Source organism: Halichoeres trimaculatus, unplaced genomic scaffold (genome assembly GCF_033239565.1).
Source record: "Halichoeres trimaculatus isolate MK-OKI-2021-1 unplaced genomic scaffold, fHalTri1.1 fHalTri1_scaffold_19, whole genome shotgun sequence".
Lineage (NCBI taxonomy): Eukaryota > Metazoa > Chordata > Actinopteri > Labriformes > Labridae > Halichoeres > Halichoeres trimaculatus.
Window position 1 is genome coordinate 3859949 of NW_027437197.1, and position 19839 is coordinate 3879787.

At 40.9% G+C, this 19839-nt stretch overlaps 1 protein-coding gene across 1 annotated transcript; it reads left to right on the forward strand.

Annotated features, from left to right (window-relative positions):
* The first annotated feature begins 1354 nt into the window (after nucleotides 1-1354).
* On the forward strand, nucleotides 1355-11715 carry il1rl2 (interleukin 1 receptor-like 2). The gene is made up of 11 exons (XM_074695156.1): nucleotides 1355-1537; nucleotides 5398-5608; nucleotides 5795-5963; nucleotides 6101-6275; nucleotides 6403-6465; nucleotides 7492-7618; nucleotides 7948-8087; nucleotides 8338-8484; nucleotides 8704-8868; nucleotides 10878-11081; nucleotides 11231-11715. The coding sequence occupies exons 1-11, from the start codon at nucleotides 1471-1473 to the stop codon at nucleotides 11422-11424; spliced, it is 1662 nt and encodes a 553-aa protein (XP_074551257.1). The 5' UTR covers nucleotides 1355-1470; the 3' UTR covers nucleotides 11425-11715.
* The last annotated feature ends 8124 nt before the right edge of the window (nucleotides 11716-19839 follow it).

A 19839-nucleotide genomic window follows, 5' to 3' on the forward strand; every position in this document is an offset into this window, starting at 1 on the left:
GTGCTGCTACGGAGTCACGCCATTGTTTAACAGCTGCGGCTTTCAGCGTCTGGCTTACACGCTACCTGCCATGAGAGGGATCAGGCTTAACTGAGCCAAACCGTGACAAACCGAACCGAACCGGACTGCTTGGTGGAAACGCGGCTTTACAGTCACAAGGATGTGTTTAGGTACCTAAACATGGTATCTTTTGATTGTACGTGAATTGGTACTTGGTACAACAGATGGAATTTGGTCGATGCCAAGTAGTAGAAATAGAAGTACATAATTCAGTACCCATCCCTAAAAACTGGAATCAAGGAGATTGACAAATCACAGTTTCAATTGAATCGACACTCTAAAAATCGTAAAAGAATTGAATCTGGAGGAAAGCATATGGCCCCAGCACTAGTTTCTATTGATTTATCGTGTTTAAGCCAGTAAAATATAAATGTGTATTACTTCTTACTTGACTCTTTATAGGACATACTGAGGGGGGGGAGGGTCTAAGTTTAATATTTTAAAACAATCAAGCTGTGAATTAAAAATTAAAGCTGTGAGAAAATCGCAGCCACAGAAAGCAGCAGTCGAAGAGATAAGTCATACACTCATTCATCAGGTAAGCACACTGTTAGAGAAAGACGTCTTTTGTGGCTTTTACCTGTTAGTTTCACCTCAAACAGTGTGAACCAATCACGTCACAGACTGTTCATCTTTAAGAGCATGTGTGTTTGGATCCACTTATTTAAACTGTGTTTCAACAGGTGCATGTGAAACACCAACATGAGGTCTTCAGTGAGGGGGAAAGTCACACTCTGAAGCTCTGAAGCAATCGAGGTCAAGTGGCCGACGTTATGAACAAGCTCAACTGAGGAGGGGTTGAATCATTGCAGAGCACTAATGCAGAGTGGGAGCTCTTTGTTCCGACGTCGAGTGGAAATTTCACCAGAGGTTACTGGTATAAAGTGATGTGAAGGTAGGAGGTGGGAAAAACCCTTCAGCCCATCAGAAGTAACACACCGCTGGGTTTGACTCTCAGGTCTGATCAAGGTGAGTTAAACAACTGTACACTATGAGGATTATCAGACAACATATGAGAAGATAAGCAGAGTATGACTTAATGTGAGAATGATATTGTAGAAATATCATCAGATTAGAGTACTGTAATGAGTGACAAAGCTGCTGAATCAGGTCATGAAGATAGAAAGATAAGGGTACAGATAAACATAGAGATAAAGCCTGAGAGACAGAGCTCCTTTTCCAGCTAACAGCCAATCAGTGGAACTTCCTGGGTTTTTTCTTGGAGTGTTTGCTCCCAGCCTTGTTTGAACTCTTTCACTTCCTTTTAATGGGAGCAGTTTGCTCATGAGGAAATATCTGAAGCTCTTATTTATTGCACGCTCAGTGCGGCTGAGAACGTGAGCCAGACGTCTGAGAGATCATGCAGGTTGTAAATGTAATGAATCTGATCTTTTTACTGAATTAAGGAGCATGGAAGCAGCAGGCTGGGTCTTCTTTCTGACTGCACTCTTGTCTCTGGGATTTACAGCAGCACACAGTGAGTACTGATCACTTCTTTTTGACATTTTACAGACTGACAAACACTTCTTTTGTAGGTGTTTTCAAACCCAGACTCTCACTGCCAGAGAGACTTATTTTTTTTATCACAAAGTTGTTGTTTGGAATTGGGAGTCTCAGGTTTCTGAAATGTAAGTTATTGAAAAATAAAACCCATGAGACATGAACTGAAGGAAACCACATTTGTCAAACAATGAACTGAAAGTAAGAGCATTAGGTTTGAGTTGCTAAACTGGTTTTTCTGCTTATTCCCTTCATTCCTTCACACCTTTTATTAAGACAGTCAGAGACACCTGCAGTGATTTTAAGCTTCTTCATGCTAGACTAACTTCTGTTAAGCCTTGACAGAAAACATCCAGCCGTTATCTATTGTTAGTGCTGTTATAATGTTACTCACAGCTTGTGGTTTTAAGCCTTCGTAAAAATGTCTTCATATCCTCATAACAGTCTCAGGTTTCACAGACAATGAGGCACAAATCCAGCTGAAACTGACCTGAAATTAAATAAGGAGACATGAGTGAAGTGAGGGCACAGACAGCCACGTTACTGCTGCTGTTATCTTTACCCTTATTATGCTTCTGCCAAAATAATTATATTATCAAGAAAGAGCTGCAAAGCAACAACAAATTGTAGAGACCAATAGGGCGATAATGGGGTCTTAATTAAAACTTTTATAAACATTCTTTTTATTAAAATATTTAACTCCTGTATTCCTTTTTCAAATACAGATGAAATAAAATAGGAGACATATTTAACCATACCTCAAACCAACACAAATAAAAAACAAAAGATAATAACTAAAAAGATAAGATTCAAAAAACTGAAGTGAAATCAAATAAAATACCAAAAAAAAAAAAAAAAAAAAAAAAAAAAAGAGATTGAAAAAGGAATAATGATACAACCTGGAGGACGTCAAGTACTCTGGATTTTGCTAAATTATTATTTTTTCATGGGGTTGTTCTTGGTAAAGCTGTCCATAAATGGATGCCATATTTAAGGAATCTACAAAAGGAAAATTTCTTCGCAGATCTATTTTAACCCACATCTATTTTTTAAATATTTTTTAGGAAAAGTGCGTTGGAGGTGCAAAAAATATATTTTTTTTAATTCTGCTAAGTTTCGGTCCTTCATCATCTAATAATCCAATTGTTTGCCTGATGAAGGTCTTGGACCGAAACGTTGCAGAATTAAAAAACATTTATTTTTCCAAGTCGCACGGCGTGCAATTACAATATTTAAGTAATTTAACTTGTTTCTCAAAGTAAGTTTTATTTTTCTTGTTGTAATACTCATCACATCATTCGTTTAAGCTTGAGAAACAGGCGGTTTGTTTTGTTAGGTCAGCTCCATAGCAGCTGACCCCAAAACCCTAGACATTGCAAGAACTGGGTCTGGTTTGAAATGTTTCTGGAAAATCTCAGACAAACTTTGGATTATCTTGATGCAGTAGGTGGCGACGCTTGGACAAGACCAGAGCAAATGTGCCAGAGAGGCCGGTGAGGTCCTCAACGAAAGTAAAATTTAGAATTGTATCAATAATCCAGAGCCTTCTTCAATTAATTTCCTGGGCCTCTTTTAAATGTTCAAGTGTAGCTGTACAGTCAATTTGTGAAGGATTTAATATGAACTTTTTTATTATCAAGTGTTTTTAAGCAGGTGGTCACTTAAAATCACATCTTACAGGAACTTGTGTATTGCTACCAAGGAGCTAAGCTCAAGGAAGCATTGGCAGATAAATAATAACGTTTTGAAGTTTAACTGACCACTTCATTTAATCTATGACTTTTATATCTCTCCAAACAAAGTGATACTGACACATAAAACAGTTTTACGACCACAGTGCAACAAAGACACATCCGGCTGACGGGAACACACAAAGCACCTGCCCCCTTTGTTACCAAACAGATCAACTACTGCAAACAGCAACCCTCACTCTTTTATGGTTAAGACATCAGGAAATCCATTACAACAGCATTCAGCTGCACAGAGGAAACGGTGCACTTGGCTTCACAGAGGAAACTATACGCTCTGCAGGAGGTTACACAATAAAAAGAAGCTTAAACAGGAGGCTGAAGCTACGAAATGTCTAAGAGTCTAAGCTTAATCAAGACTTCACATATTTTTTAAAGCTTGTACCGCAGCTGGGTGCAGAGAAAAATGTATGAAGCCGTTCTTTAAGAAAAACATGATAGACTGTGGAAGTGAACATAGTCCGAGATGATGTTTAAATGATGGTACTTTCTAAAAATGGTCACCAGTCATGTCCAGAATATGAAATCCAAGGTTGATGGGGTGAATTGGCAGAAAAGTGTCATCCCTTAAATTTAAAAAAATGGGTGGGATGGTAAACAATGTTTCTACTTGTACAAACATCAAGTTGACCTACTGAACCAGTTGCTGCACACCAAAGTCAGGATATTGCGCTGATAGTACTTCAGCTTTAATTTTCAGTCTCCAGCTTTCAACGGCAATAAACTTTTCCAAGTAGCTGATAACAGACAGGGAGCAAACATCACTGTCCAGTCATCAACCTGAAAAGACGGTAGAAGATACAAGGAAAAAATCCAGTCAGGCCATGAAACATTCACAGCATTTACTGTAACAGAGCTGGGGCTAAAAAGATCATACTGTCTAAATTACCATCACAACTATTCTAAAATCTAACACTATCGACAGCTCTTTAAAACTTTGAAAAAGCTAGTTAATGCAAGCAGAGTGCATCTCCATCATCCTGGAGTTGTAATATTATTGTTTCATAAGATTTTGAAAAATTGCAACATCCCTTGTGAATGCTATCATACACAAAATAAGAAAAATGAGGTCATCTGTAGCTGTTGTGCAAAAAAAAAAAACAGAAAGTTGATGCAATTGTTGTAGTGATAAAAAATTATAAACATAAATGTCATACCAGCCAATTACTATCAATGCAATACACCAGTTAAATGCTCATAATTTTTGCAAAAATGAATTAAAAAGCATCCTAGCCCATGCATTCAACTGGTATTGTAATTAACTCTTTCACTGTCTGATAAAATGTCATGATTTGGCAACGTGTGGTCACTCTAAAAATAGTATACAACAAGAACATGACAACATACTGTGGCCCTGATACAATACATGACAACAAATAGTGGGATAAAAATCAAGAGACTGCATAAACTAGAACAGAACTTAAACACAAAATAGAAAATAGAAAATGTACCTGCTCTGTCAAGGGATTGTTGCTTTTTTTACAGGTGTGTTGTTTTTATGAAAGATTTTGTTTTCTTTACTGCGTCAATTAAACAACGTTCGAGCTAACGGAATATGTCAGGTTAAAACGGTTATCTCACCTGCTGCGGGCCGTCTGCTAGCTAAACCTGCTGTTTTTCGAGTGTCCGCTTGAGGCGGGCTCTGGAAGCACCGGAAGTCACATACGCACGAAGCAAAAATGTAAAATAAAAGCCGTTTTCACAGCCAAAACAAACATATTTACGGCCTGGTTAATAAAACGTCTCCTGTCTGAATCGCTAATTACTCTTTCGACACACACTGTACGGGGTGATTTTTTTCTAACTACGCAGTTTAGAAGAGAGTAAGCTCGCGAGCTCGCCCAATCAGAGACACAGCTCAGCTCACGTGACTGACGGAAGCCAATAGCCGAACTCGAAGCCCCCGCTACTTCCAATATGGATTTGTTTACCGTTTGACTTTAAAAATCCGTCTCAGAAACGGACTGGTGGGTCAGGGAGACTTCACTTCAACTTCTGTTCCAGCATACAGCTCAGAGATAAAACTTTTAGGATCAGTGCGTTTTCTAATGGAGAATGACTTTTACTCTCTTTGCAATGACACACCCAGACCACAGCGGGGAGGTAGAGATCTACCATGTGAGTGCTGGGCATCTCTTCCTGCTGAGGTGTCTTAACGCTGATCCTCTTGACAACATCACCTGGAGCAGAGAGGGGAGTAATAACCTGAGTTTGCCTGCAGGAGTGGAAGTGAGGGATGGGTTACTGTGGTTTCTACCTGTGCAGGTGTCTCATCATGGATCCTACACATGTGAGAAAAGGTAAAGTAAGCAGCTGTATTGTCAAAAATATTTCAAATCACTTCCCTTTTGAAATTATTTTTGACTTTCCTTCTTATTAATTTGAACGTCATGGTAACTTCTCTTAATGAAAGTAGAGTTTAAGGTCATTAATTCACAGGCAGGTCTTCCCTATAGCCGTCTCACTTTCTGTTTTCTTCTCTTTAGAGATGAAACTAGATCCTATGGGATTACATTTGGGGTTTCAGTGTCCAGCACAGAGTGCCCTGATCCACCAGAGATATTATCCATCCCCGAGGGAGTCACTTACAGTCTTCCTTGTAAACAGCAAGAGATCTTTGGACTGAATAACACAAGGAATGTACGCTGGTTGAAGGTATCCACCTAGCTCCATTTCATCCAACTACTTAAAAAACAGCACTTAGAAGTGTAACAGGGCAAAGTGTTCAACTTTGATTTATTTTTATTGTCTTTCAGTGCAAAAATGTCAACAGTGTGTGTGTTTCTGTGTAGGACTGCAGCCCTGTGACTCGGCAGGGGGAGCCCATCTATGTGCATGAGAATGGCGCCATGAGATTGCAATCAGCCACAAAGGAGGATGCTGGGATTTACACCTGCCTGGTGGATTTAAGTTTGGATGGCAAGAAGTACACCTCTGCACGCAGCATCAAGCTAACCACGAACAAAGGTATGACCCAGTTTAATCTGTTTCACCAGGTTGGGTCCTGTTTATTGAATGAGATTAATGAATATGCTACTATACTTGTTTGTTTGTTTTCAATCTTTTTTCTGAATGTTATGCTTTTTGATTCTAGATACAGTCGATCTTGAGCCGGTGGTTGTTATTCCTCATCAGGAAGTGGTCTTGGTCGAAGTGGGTGAGTACAAGCAGCTGAAAGCCCTGCACACTGTACATGTGTTAGCCGAGATATTACTTCATGTCATCTATGGGGGTGTGATTTTTACTTTATTCTGCTGGCTGTTTTTGTAACATGTAGGACAGGGGCGGTGTGATGGGTGGGCCCAAAAGTCCTAGGCCCACCCTAAACTTTTCTAATAATTTGTATATTTTTAAATTGGTTTAAAAAGCCATGTTTTTTAGCCTGCTGGAATTTTTTTTTTTTATATGAAACATTTAGCTTCATGTGGGCAGGTTCAGACTATTATTTTGGGAAAGACAGTAGATTTTTGTTTATTTATTTATTTCATTAAACTGTAACTTTATGTCCTTGGTCTTGCAGCTTATAATACAGGTGAAAAAAAGCATTTAAATCCACTTTAAAACCACAGTTGGGTATATTGCCAGTCTTTTTTTTAATTAAATTAATAACGTACATTTTTTTGTAACTTGAGGCCCAGCTAAAAATTTGTCTGGCCCACCCAGAACTGAAATCCTGGCACCGTCCCTGGTGCAGGATTAGAACATGTAACTAAAGGAGTTTTTCCCTTTAATAAGAATAGGATAAAAGATTTAAATCAGTCAAGAAATATAAAGTATAAAATAAGAGAATAAGGGACAATAATTAATGTTTTAAGCATAATGTACAGTGAGAAGCTCCAAAAATCCTTTTTATCCTCTGAGAGCAGGGCCCAGATCCTTTTTCTTAATTAGGTTCATGAATTGACTGAGGTAATACGGTGACACACTGGCGCCACCGTGTGGCAACAAGTGTACTCTACAATTTCTCTCCCTTTGTCCAGCATCATATGATTTAGATGTGTCAGCAGTGTGATAACTCTGTTGATACATAAAAAAAACAAACATTAAGAAGATATGGATTTAATTATCTTTTATCAAAGCAGGGTCCATGTGAAAAGTCTGTATTTTAAGTAAGTTGGGCTAATACTGAGCACATGAACAGACTAGAAGCTGCTTTCTTTTAATGAACTCCTCCGATGAACAGGTCAGAGAGCTGAGCTGAAGTGTTTCGCCCACATCGGCTTCAGCGAGGACAACGACACTTTTATGTACTGGACTGTTGACGGGGATTTTGCTGAGAACTACGAGGTGTTCAAGGAGTCCGGGACACAGTGAGTTCATACTTGGCGTTAAAGCGTTTCAGCTTGCACGTAGTGAGTTTATATTTTCCATAAAAGCATTTCAGCCTGCACAACAACATGTAAGAGGAGTAAACAGAACCAGATGGGAACAAACACACTTGAAGGGAAGAGTCCACTTAAGACTGGAAGTCTATAAACAGCATTTGTCAGGCAGCCTGTCACTGTTGCTCAGAAAGGTTTTTTTTATTTATAGTAAACAAAATAAACAGGAATACCTGAAGGGAGCTCTTTTTATAAACTGATTAATTGATGCGGTGTTGGTCCGCTGGTCAACTGATGGACTGATCTGTGTGTTTTAGATGTCATGACAGTGGTCGGGTGTACTGTGAGTCCACTCTGTACATCTCCAAAGTCCTCCGGTGGTTCCTGAACGTCCCCATCGGCTGCCACGTGACGACTGAGGCGGATGTGAAAGTCAGCTTTGTGAAGCTACAAGAAGGTATTTCAAACTCTGCTCTTTGCGTTTTCCTAAAAATGATCAGTGACGAGCAGGACGCTCCAATAAAAGCACTGATTTCAGCCAAAGAATGAACACAGTCAGAGAGCAGGTGAGGCCCTAAAAGCATGATGGAGCTCTGATGTAGGAGAAATACTTGTTACAGGAAAAAGAACTAAAGAATTGTTTATCTGCGTGAACAAATGACAGATTTTGATCTGTTTCCTCCTCCTCCTCCTCCTCCTTCCTGCAGTGGACCAAACCGCCCTCTATGTCAGCGTCGCTCTCTGCATCCTCACCCCGCTGACCGTGCTACTCCTGGCTGTAGCTTTCATCTTCTTTAAAGTGGAACTGGTGCTGGCTTACAGGAAGCTGTCAGGGCATTTTATCAAAAAGCGAGGTGAATGTTTTTCTCAGTAAGGGGAGTTTGTTCTCTGTTGAGTGGAGCTGCCAGGAACCCTCATGTTTGCTCCACCGCATAACAACGAAACTCAAAGCTTTACCCTCCGATGAATTTTGCTTGAAAGATACAAAGGAACAAAGATGACGCATTAATCCCAACCAAAAGCCTGACAAAATGAAACCAAAGAAATGAAACAGAAATCTTTTTTTTTCTCAGATCCAGATGGGAAGCTCTATGACGCCTATGTGAGTTTCCTCCATCCGGAAAAGGTGAATTCAGCAGAGATGGAAAAATTCGCCCTGCAGATTTTGCCAGAGGAGCTGGAGAAGAAACACGGCTACTCCCTGTACATCCGAGGGCGAGACGACTGCCCAGGAGAAGGTCAGAAACCAACGCTAAGCCTATTCATGCCCAAGCTCCTACTCCCAGCTCATCCAAAAACGACATACGCCTATTAAACACCCATATATTATGATCTGACAGCCCAGTCTGGGATGGCTTTTACATTCAGGGCTCTCTGTAGCTCACATAATTAAGCAAAACTAACTGCAAGAGGCATGATTTTATACTGAAGTATCTATATTTTGACCTCAAGTATGATTGAGTGGAGCTTTTAGCAGAAGCAGGAGCAGAAGCAGAAGCACACCTCAACCCTCCTTTTCAAAGCTTCCCCCAAAACGCTTGTATCCTACAGCACTTAATTTATCATTCACATTTACATCATAAACCATAGTCTGCAAAACAAAAATGGACATCAACTTGCTGGGCTTGATGTGAGGCCGCCATGAAAACTGCTCCCCCTGGTGGCTGGCTGCAGTATCAGTCAGAAAATTCATCTCCCCAGTCATTCCAGATGGGCTGTGGTCAAACTTTAAAAAATTAATACACCTGGTAGAAATGTTTCTCATGTGATTTAAAGATAAAATTTGGCCTCCTTGTGTTCAAGTCCTCTTTTTTTCTAAGAAGTGTCTTTTTCATTAGTTATAAGAGGTTAAAAAACGAGGCTTTACATCACTTTAAACCAGAGCCGGCTCTAAACAATTTGGTGCCCTGGGCAAGATTTCATCTGGTGCCCCTTGTACTCCAGCACCAATAACCATTTTTCATACTTAAATAAAACTATCATGCAGAGCTACGTTTTAGTGATTTTATTTTTATAAAAGAAAAACCGGCAAATAAACATTTTAATCAAATATAAAAAATACAAAATTAAAAAAACAAGGAACCTGTAACAATATACAATAGATAAGAAATCAAGTTAGTCACATATATCAGTCAAGTTAGCAGTAGTGAATATTTATTGATAATAAAGCAAACGTTTGAAAAGTTAATTCCAGAGGTTCCTAGGTATGTTTTATCTGCATCAGAGCAGCAGGAAAAGTGTGCTTCAAACTATTTATTACAACATTTGTATTTGAAAGTAGCCAAATGTTAGCTTACTAAGTGCACAACGATGTTAATAAGAAGCAGGACTCTAACGATACCTGCCTTAAAAAAGAAAAAACTATAATTCTATACCTGGTTATTTTATCTACATGCATAAAAATGTTTGTTTACCTGATTAAAAAGTAGTGAAAATCACTGATGTTAACTTTATAAGAAGGTAGGACTTTCACAGTCAAACGCGACTACCAACTGAAAACAAGCTAGCATAACTGTGAGTAAAACTTTTAAATAACATCATGCTCATACCTCTGTCTTTATAGCATTTCTCCTCCTCCTCTCTTCTTCTCTTTCCCCCCTTGGGCTCCTGAAGGCTTTGGCTTTTTTGACATGGTACTTGTTATTTAGCGTACTGTTGGTCAGTTTTATTAAAGCAGCATAAACTGCCTGTCCATCTCGTCCAGGAATGAGCAGGTGAGGAGGAGCGGTGTTGATGTTGTGATCATGCAGCCTTCAGGGTCAAGCCAAGTGCAGGAAAATACAGCCTTTTTTAGGTTTTTGTCATGTTTTGCAGGATTCTTTTGTAACATTACTGAATATATGTCTGGAAATTCTTTTATACAAAAAAAGATAGCTGCGCTGGCCCCCCCATAATTGCTGGCGGCCCTAGCATTTGCCGTAACTGCCTATGCCATAGGCCGGCCCTGCTTTAGACTGACAACTGCCGCTCTTGAGTATCTTTTTAGGGGGTTGTAAAATATGTCGGGGGGAGAAACAAGAAGAGATTAGAAAGAAAAAACATAATTACTTTTGTCACCTGGCTCTGCTCCAATGGTAAATGGCAGAGCCACGCTGTCAACTCTAAATACAGTCAATGGTGCAAACACTATGTTGATGTGTGGTTCTTGTGAATATTGCTTACGTAAAACAGCCGTGACTGTTTCCTGCTGCAGCTTGAATGCAGAATAAGTCTAATCCCATAATAACGTCCTTTTCTTCTCTTACAGCGGTGCATGATGCAATAGCTGCTACGCTAAGCCAGTGTCGCAGATTTATCATCCTCCTTTCCCCTGTGGCGAAATCCTGCAGCGACATCAAACAGGAAGAAGTTCCCATAAGTGACAATTTGAGCCAGCTGTGCTACGAGCATAAAATCGGTCTGTACGATGCTCTGACGCAGAACAGCCAGCGAGTGATTCTGGTGGAAATAGGTGAGGATGACACCTGCTGGGACTTAGAAGGTCTTGTAGTATTAAAAAAAAATGAAACTATTATCTTAAAGATTTGATAAAATACAGATGTCAAAGCATCTGACACACTGATTTCCAGCTCTGGTTGACTCTGTCTTCTCTTCTTCCAGATGGTCCAGTGGATTACAGCCTCTTACCAGAGTCTCTGCGCTACATCAAGAGGAAACAAGGAGCGCTGAAGTGGAGGAAACCCACAGCTGGAAACCAAAAACTCAGTAAATCACACTCAAACAGAAATCTATGGAAGAATCTGAGGTATCTCATGCCGGCAGTGCCTGCAGGGAAACGTACGGCTGTGGTCTGAACGTAGTGGGAAGATTTCTGGAGGGATGTCTGAACATGTGGGGACCAGACTGCAGCTAAAAGCATGAATGAATTTCCCTTTGGATTACAAAATGTCAGACTTTTTGCAAACAAACAAGACCGATTGCATCACCCAGAGGATATTTCTCATTGTGTTCAAACGGTTGGTGGAGATATTGGATCATTACCTGGAAAAGTACCAGTTATGTTCCACAGTTTTTCTGACAGAGAAGTTTTAAAGTATGCTAATAATTTATTTAGTTTTATGTGTTATTATTATTTTTTAATTAAAGTACAGTGTCAAAAGGTTGTTGTTTGTGTTGCATGTATGCAGGAAAAAGATCCAGTGGGTTTTGTCTTGAAAGAGGGAAAGAAGCCGGTGTAATCTAATCCCACCTGTGCCTGTATGTGCGTCAGTATTTAGCACGGAAAACTTTCCAGGTTTGGCTTCAAGTAGAGATGGGTGTTGATAACCGGTTTGTGTTAAGAGTTGATAAGAAATGGTTCGATCCATGGACATCATTAGCATTTATGCTTCACAATTCCCTTGTTCATCCTTCACAATATGCAGGAGCGTCCGGATCTTACGTATAACTTGTCAGTCAGCAGCAGAATTTCCAAGACAAGGGCGGAGAGATCGAAGCGATCAAAGCTTGGCTTCACTTTATCAAAAGAACATTAACAACGCTAAGCGCAACTTGTGCAACTTGTGCAACTCGTGCAACGCTGTGATATCATACAAGGGTGGCAGCACCACCAACAGGTTGAAACATTTGTGAACACACGGGAATAACTCCCCCCCCCCCCCCCCCCCCCCCCCCCCAAAAAAAAAAAACTTTAAAGCTACTTTTTCTACATAAAAAAGGCACAAGAGGAATTGACAAGGGAATCGATAAAGAATCAGATGGAAAAGCAGACTCAATAAAATCTAGAGATAGAAAGATATGGATTTTTCCGGGCAGATACCGATACGGATTATTTGTAGTCAAGGAGGTCGATAACCGATATTTGCAGTCAAAGTGCAAATATTGGTGTCAAAATTTTGAACAATACAAACTCCAACTCTGAACTACACTCAACGGCCCCCAGGCTCAGCTGCATGCTTTATAGAGTTAAATGAAAACTTTAAAAAACAAATAGCTAAAGTTTTCTACAGTAAATAAAGTTTCCAAAGTTTCGATGTAACTGCAATAACTGTAATAACTGCACTGCTGATTGGCTGTTTCCCAAGCCATGGCTCTGCTTGTAACCAATCAGATGGTACTGTGGGTGGGACAGTGCTGGGGACTGAAAAGTGACTGCAGACAGCAGAGTGACTGCATCAGAGCCGCATCAACACAGTTTTAAATTAGTTTCTTAGAGGCCGTCGGATTAATCAAAGACAGATGCTGATATGCTTCAAAATGCCAAATATCAGCCCCGATAATCGGCCCCGACAACAGTTGGTCCATCCCTAATAAAATCCTATCAATACCCATCCCCAGAGCTCTCACTATAAACTGGGGCTTAGGCCTCTAAGGATGGGTGGATCCTCGAAACTAACATCCCTCTTCCTCCTTTCACAGATCAACAGAACATTTCTCGTTCCTGATCTTAGGCGAGAACAAACTCCTCTTAATCGCTCAAATTTCCTGGGAATTAAAGTTTTAGATTTCATTTTACCAACAGAGCCAACTTGAACATTACTCTCTATTGTTATATGGTGCCCTCTCCACAGTGTTTCTTCATGCCCTAGGTGTGATTTCTCAGGTTTCCCAGCAGAAACACTGACACATCCTCATACTCATAGTCTTATCTTGACCTAATAGACCCGAGGTCATGGTTGTCTAACACCGCCCTTGTCAAACACTGTACTCATTATATGGTTTGGTAATGAGTCATTTAAGCCCTGTTTCCACCAAGTGGTCAGGTTAGGATCAGTGCAGTTTGGTACAGGTCGGAGTAGTGAAGCCTGTTGCACAGGAAGTGACGATTCTTTCCACAAATCAACAGCCTGCAGTGTTTCTATCTCCACCTTCTGTTGTTGGATCAGTATGTCTGGCACCCCAACAGAAGGGTACCAAAAAGTGGGACGGTATGGGTCGGTAATTTGAGGATTGTTGTGGAAGGTTTTATTTTATTTGCAAAGAAAAGGTCTGTCAACACCCCCTGGGGTACTCTTCATACCTCTCTGTCTGCTGCAGGAATCCACATTGATCTTAGGCCCTCTTCACACGAGGATGGCCCCGTATCGTCTTGGCGTCGGCATCAAAACATGTATCACTGTTTACACATCGTATTTTACATAGGCTTGTGCATTTACATGACAACGCAAAACTGTCGTCGAATTGCCCGTCTGGTTCTGCTCTGAGGCGGATTCCACGTCAATAAGTGCTCATGCAAGCGTTACTTCTCTGCATGAGCACTTGTTGTTGTTGCCGTAGCTGGTGTTGTTCATGCTAGAGGTTGACCGATATGGGTTTTTTGGGGGCCGATGCCGATGCTTTCCAAATTTGGGCAGCCGATGCCGATATGCATAGCCGATTTTTCCAATTTGATATTCAGGCCGATTGTTAAATAAATATATATTTATCACATTTTTGTGAAACGCAGCAATTTCTGCGCAACTAAAAGAAATCTATTACAACAAGTCGTGTCCAGTCCTCTGAACATTTATTCAGCTTTCAAAACAATGAAATATTTTGTCTGAGTAAACACACAATGTAACAAGCAGTAGTAAACATTCACACTCTTCTTGAAATGTCAAAAAAGAAATTTAAACTTATTAATATAATTTGAACAAAAGTATGTAATGTATCCAAGTGGTTCCACAAGTTTGAGGTGCTCATTTTTTATGTGCCTGATCAAAAATTGTGTCATTTTATACAACGGATCAAAAATCGTCTTTTTAAAAGAAAATACGGCCGATGGCCGATAGAGACAAATGTCCAAATATCGGCCCGATATATCGGCCGGCCGATATATCGGTCTACCTCTAGTTCATGCTCTCCGAGAAAATGATTTCAGCGCACTTTTTGGCACGAAATTGTCACTGTGCCAACATGAATCTGCTGACACCTCCCCCTGGTGTGCCGTCACACCCATCTCTGCGCAGACGGTCTACCAAATTGGCAAATTGGCAGCGCACGGGGGTGCACAGCACAAAATTAACACTGCGCAGGGTGCACCAGGCTTGCACCCCCTGCGCTGTGCCACAAAATTAGAGCCCAGTATGTTCTAGTTGTCTGCTTTTCCGGGTTTTTAGCTTCACATCGTCATGTATTTGCAGGATGTTTACTCAGAACAGTGTCATTTTGAAGCCCACTGTGAAGTATTTGGGATTTTATGCATCATTTTGGCATTTGCATCAAGTTTTCCTAATAAAGATTGTTGGATTCTTGCAGATCCCTCATCCACATCAGCCACCATAAAGTCGCAGTGATTAAACTGTTGGGCAGGAGTGGTCGAATATGACTGACACTGGGGAAGCATGTACAGGAAACTTTAAAATTACTGTGTAGGAGTTTCTTTGGCAAGGAGGAAACCAGGGATCAGGGCAAAGCAGGTGAGTATGCAAGAGGAAAGTCCAGAGATCCAGGGGCGTACTGAGTCAGTGGACAGGAGTGGGAAGGAAGCAGCACAGCTGCAGGAAGAGTGAAACAGAAACTTCAGAGAGAGAGGCTGCTGTCTGTCAGTGTGGTGACGGCAAACTTGGCTGCACTGTACTCAAGAGTTTTCTTGAGTGGCCTTAAGTAGTCGGGATCAGGTTTTTTTCCACTGAAATCCCGAACAATAGCTCTCACATTCCCAGTGAAACTCAGCTTACCTTAAATGCTCCTGTGCCAAAGAGCTTCTCGGATATTTTTTCTGGAGACGGTTTCTCATCACAGGAATACGTCAAGGACTTTGTATGTGGTGTTTTTGCCATGGAAGTCTTTCCTCTTAGTGTTAAGACCGTTGACCATTAGAAAACAATAAATCAACCACAGGAAACCACGAGCAAATCTCTAACAATGGAAGAAAACGCTGACATTAAAATCATGATGAGTCAGCAGACAAATCGCAAAATGACTTATCTCTTCATCATCGGTTTACTCACTCAGCTTATTCAGGGCTTTCGAATGACTCTGTCGGTGTGTGTGTGTGTGTGTGTTTCCAGCTCCAGCTATTGTTTGCATTGCATCATGCTCCAGGGAAAATGGAGAAGTCTCGAAGTCCAGATAAAGAAATTACCCCCCATGTAGCAAACATGATGAGTCAGGCCGGAAATCTTTTAGCATGAGGATTTGGAAAAATGACAATGCTGGAGTGTGACCAAATATTTATGTAATTCTGAAACCAGGTGGTGATTGCTCACAGGTCAGAAGGGATTGCTTAGTTTTGTGATGAAGAATGTGGTGTTTTATTTTACCCCAAGACCCTGAGCTGACTAAGGCTTCATGCTGTCAGAATGTCAGAATAGACCGTCATAAATGAGGAAGCAGGAGGGCGGCATGAGTGAGAGTGAGAGTTTCAGATTGAGTCACAGCCCAGATGACCTGAAGGCTGAACACTGACCACATGAACTGTAGTAAATCTCAACAGTCGGCGGGCTTTCCCTGTTACTACCAGCTGCAAACATGACGCATAGCCAGACATCGGGTTCTGGCACCGTTCTTCATTAGCAAGTGCCTCCAGGGGTTTGCGAAACCGCCCTGTACTTACTCCCACTACAGATTCTCTGTGGGGTTCAACTCAGACAACGCTAGAGAACCCCAGGACTTGGATCACTGTCTTTGGAAGGTCCAAGCTTCAGCTTCCTCAGAGTCGCCATGCTAGTCTCTCCTTGTATTTCCTGATACTTCGTTTAACCCATCTTGCACTCTACATGAGCAGCCCCAGAGCATCTCCGAGACACTGCCATGCTTCCCTGTAAGCAGGGTGCTCTTTACAACACAAGCTTTTTTCTTCGTTTTTTGGACGTAAATGTTTGAATTTTAATAATAAACCTGATTATAAGTCAGATTAAATAATTTAGACTGAAAATTTAGCTGTACACCACTCAGCCATGACACTACCACCACCTGTGCAATCTAAAGCGGTGTTTCCACCAAGCAGACTGGTTCGGTTTGTCTCGGTACGGCGCCCATTTTTTGGTGTTTCCACTGACTTATCCCAGGACAGATCCTCAAATAGCCAAGACGAGCCGTCCCACTTTTTTGGACCCTTGCCTATGGGTGCCAAACTGATCCCCTCTCGGAAAGTGGAGCTACAACACTGCAGACCATTGATTGGTCAAGAGAATCATCACTTACCCCGACAGCAGCTGCATTTCTCCTGGCGACGCACAGACTTGTCTTTTGTATCAAAGAGCTACATGCCAATCACAGAGAGGACGAAATGCTGCATGTCTTCCATCGTTGCTCTTTGTTTACTGTGTCGTATTTTTCTTCTTTGTTGGATTTATTAGCGAGGTAAACTGTGTCGCACTGCTACGGCGTCATGCTATTGTTTAACAGCTGCGGCTTTTGGCATCCGACTTACACGCCGCCTACCACAAGAGGGTACAGTTTGCTGTGGAAACGCAAACGGGATCAGGCTTAACTGTACCAAACCGTGCCAAACCATAGTGAACCGAACCAGACTGCTTGGTGGAAACACGGCTTAATGCAGTCTAGTACAAAAGCTCAACCTTAAGCCCTATTTCCACCAAGCGGTTCAGTTTAATTCATCTTGGTATGCCGTGCATTTTGTGGCGTTTCCTTTGAAAAAATGCGGGACAGGTCCCCAAATAACCGACCCGTACCATCCCACTTTTTGGTACCCTTCTGTTGGGTAGCCAGACATAAAATCTGACCCCAGAAGGTGGAGCTAGAATCACTGCAGTCTGTTATTGGTCGATGACTTGTTACTTCCTGTGCAACAGTGGTAGTTAAGAACAACGAATAACCCTGTCATGTTTAAATTTCCAGTTGACTTTAAATTTGTCTCTGGAAATGGGGCTTTACTTTCTACTTTTACAAATGATGTTTTTAATATTTCCAAATAGTGATAATTGTTGAGCCACCTTTGCTGCACTAGGACGTGAGGAGGGAGCAGTTGAATACTTTTTCAAAGTGAACTAATTTGTAAAAGAAAAAAAAACAGACCAACCGGTCCAGCTCACAATTTGTGAAAGCTTTAGGTCGCTGTGTGTACGCCATGCTAAAGGAGCTGCTTCACTTTGACACAAAGAGAAAATTATTGAGTTTGTTCAGAATTTGATTTAAATGACTCCACATTTAGTCAGTTGGGAAGTTTTTCACAGACTCATTCTTGCCTGGATTTGGTTATCCCGCTGTTTTTTGAGGATGTGGCTGAGTGTCTTAAAAATAATGTCCAGACCGGAACATGAACAATTAATCGAAACAAGCAGTTACAGTGCAAGTTCACATTCTTCTAAGGGGCAAAAGCCTTGCTCATTACCAGTCACATCTTTTACTGGAACTAAAAACACACCATGAGATGTGAGTTTTACCGTCATTCCTCAGAATATCCAGGACCTTGATTTCCAACTTGTCATTTCCTGAATCCTGGTTCAGTTCTTTGAAAGGTTTTCTGAGATTCCTGGGACATTCACCACTTTAAAACAACGCTTTAAAGCGTGCTTACTGTAAGTTAAGAGCACACTTTCATCAGAGCAACACTTTCCTAACATGGCATCTACTGTAAATTTACTGAGTTCAAGTGCTGCGAGGAAGCACTTAAACACATGCAGTGACTTTTCCATAAGCACTAACAGAACTCACATGAGTCCATTTAGAGGAAAGTGCTTTCAGTGTTCCCTCAGAGGAAATCCTCCATGGTGATTTATTTGTTTATGAAAACATGCATTAAGTTTTTACAGGCAGTCTCCTTTTATTAAGAAAGCAGCAACACCCTGCACACTCATTCATTCATTCATGTAGTGACATGGAGTTACTCCACTTCCCATAAGGTGCATTTTAGTCACCCGCCAGTCTAGCAGGTTCAACTCTAGGCCACAAACTCTAGAGTTGTTTTTCTGTCTGTGAACAAGATAACTCAAAAACTAATGAACAGATCTTGATGAAATTTTCAGGAAATGTTCAAAATGGAACAAGGAAAAAGTGGTTAAATTTTGGAGGTGATCCGGATCACTGTCTGGAACCAGGATTTTTTTAAAGGATTCCTTATCATTGTGAGATAGGGCTGTTTTCACCATATGTGTAAATAACTCCACCATAAATGGTCGGATTGCTTTTTAAAACAAAACAAGACAAGGTCACAATAACTTCTGACAGATGTAAAAGTAGGATCCAGATCCTGGCAGTATTCTGAATATTATAATCTGGACTATGAAGTATGTTCTGGATCATCATAATTTTCAACACTGTCAGGAAACAAATTATCGTATAAAGCTGCAACTAACACCAAATTGTAGCAGACAGTCTGCTGAAAGGGAGTATAACAGTAAAGTAGGACTAAAGTGTTGGTGACATAGACTGAAAAAAAAAATGGACGTCCGCTTGCTCAGCTCAAGGTGGGGTCTCCATAAAAACTGCTCCCCCTGGTGGCTGGCTGCAGTATAGGTCAAAAAATCCATCTCCCTAGTCATTCCAGATGGGCTGTGGTCAAACTTTAGAAAATTATTACACCTGGTAGAAATGTTTCACACGTCTGATTGTTGTGGTGATTTGAAGATACCATTTGTTTGTCTTGTGTTCAAATCCTCTTTTTTCTGAAAAGGTTTGTTTTCATTAGTTATACGAGGTTAAAAACGAGGCTTTATGTAATGTTAAACAATGATTGACAGCTGCCGTTCTTGTGCATTTTTTTCAGGGATTGTAAAATATGTCGGGAGGTAGAGTCAAGAAGTGATTAGACTTTTGAAAGAAAAAAATATAAATTATTTTTGTCTACCAGCTCCACTCAGATTCTCCCAGAATCCCTCATCGTCCCTAGTGCGCAGACTCTGGCTGCATGGTTGGTGACAATCACAATATGCTTGGTGGAGATCTGCACTCTCTAAGTGCTTTTCTAGTTTTTGCTGTAAAGATCTAATTTTTTGAATGGGTGTGTATGTGGTTTCCTGTGCTTCTGCAGCCAGCCTCTAGTGGACGTTCGATGAACTGCAGTTTTTAATACTTCTGCATAAGCTTCTCCCTCAAAACAGGAATAAAGTTCCCAAAAGTCACGACACATGTCCAGGTTTCACTCTGTTTTATTAACCTGGAAAGACCCATCATTAGATTAGCCCTGAGCAAATACTTGGCAACCATAAAACTACAGTCCTAGCTACACCCTGGAGACAGAGTATACTTTTTTTCCTGAGTCACACTCCCATGGTGTCCATTATGTAGAATCTACATTCTTGTTCCTGGAAACATTGTGTCAGACGGTTTCAGTTGAGTTCATATGTAAATAGACATCATAACATGCAAAGTCCTTACCGGCTCTG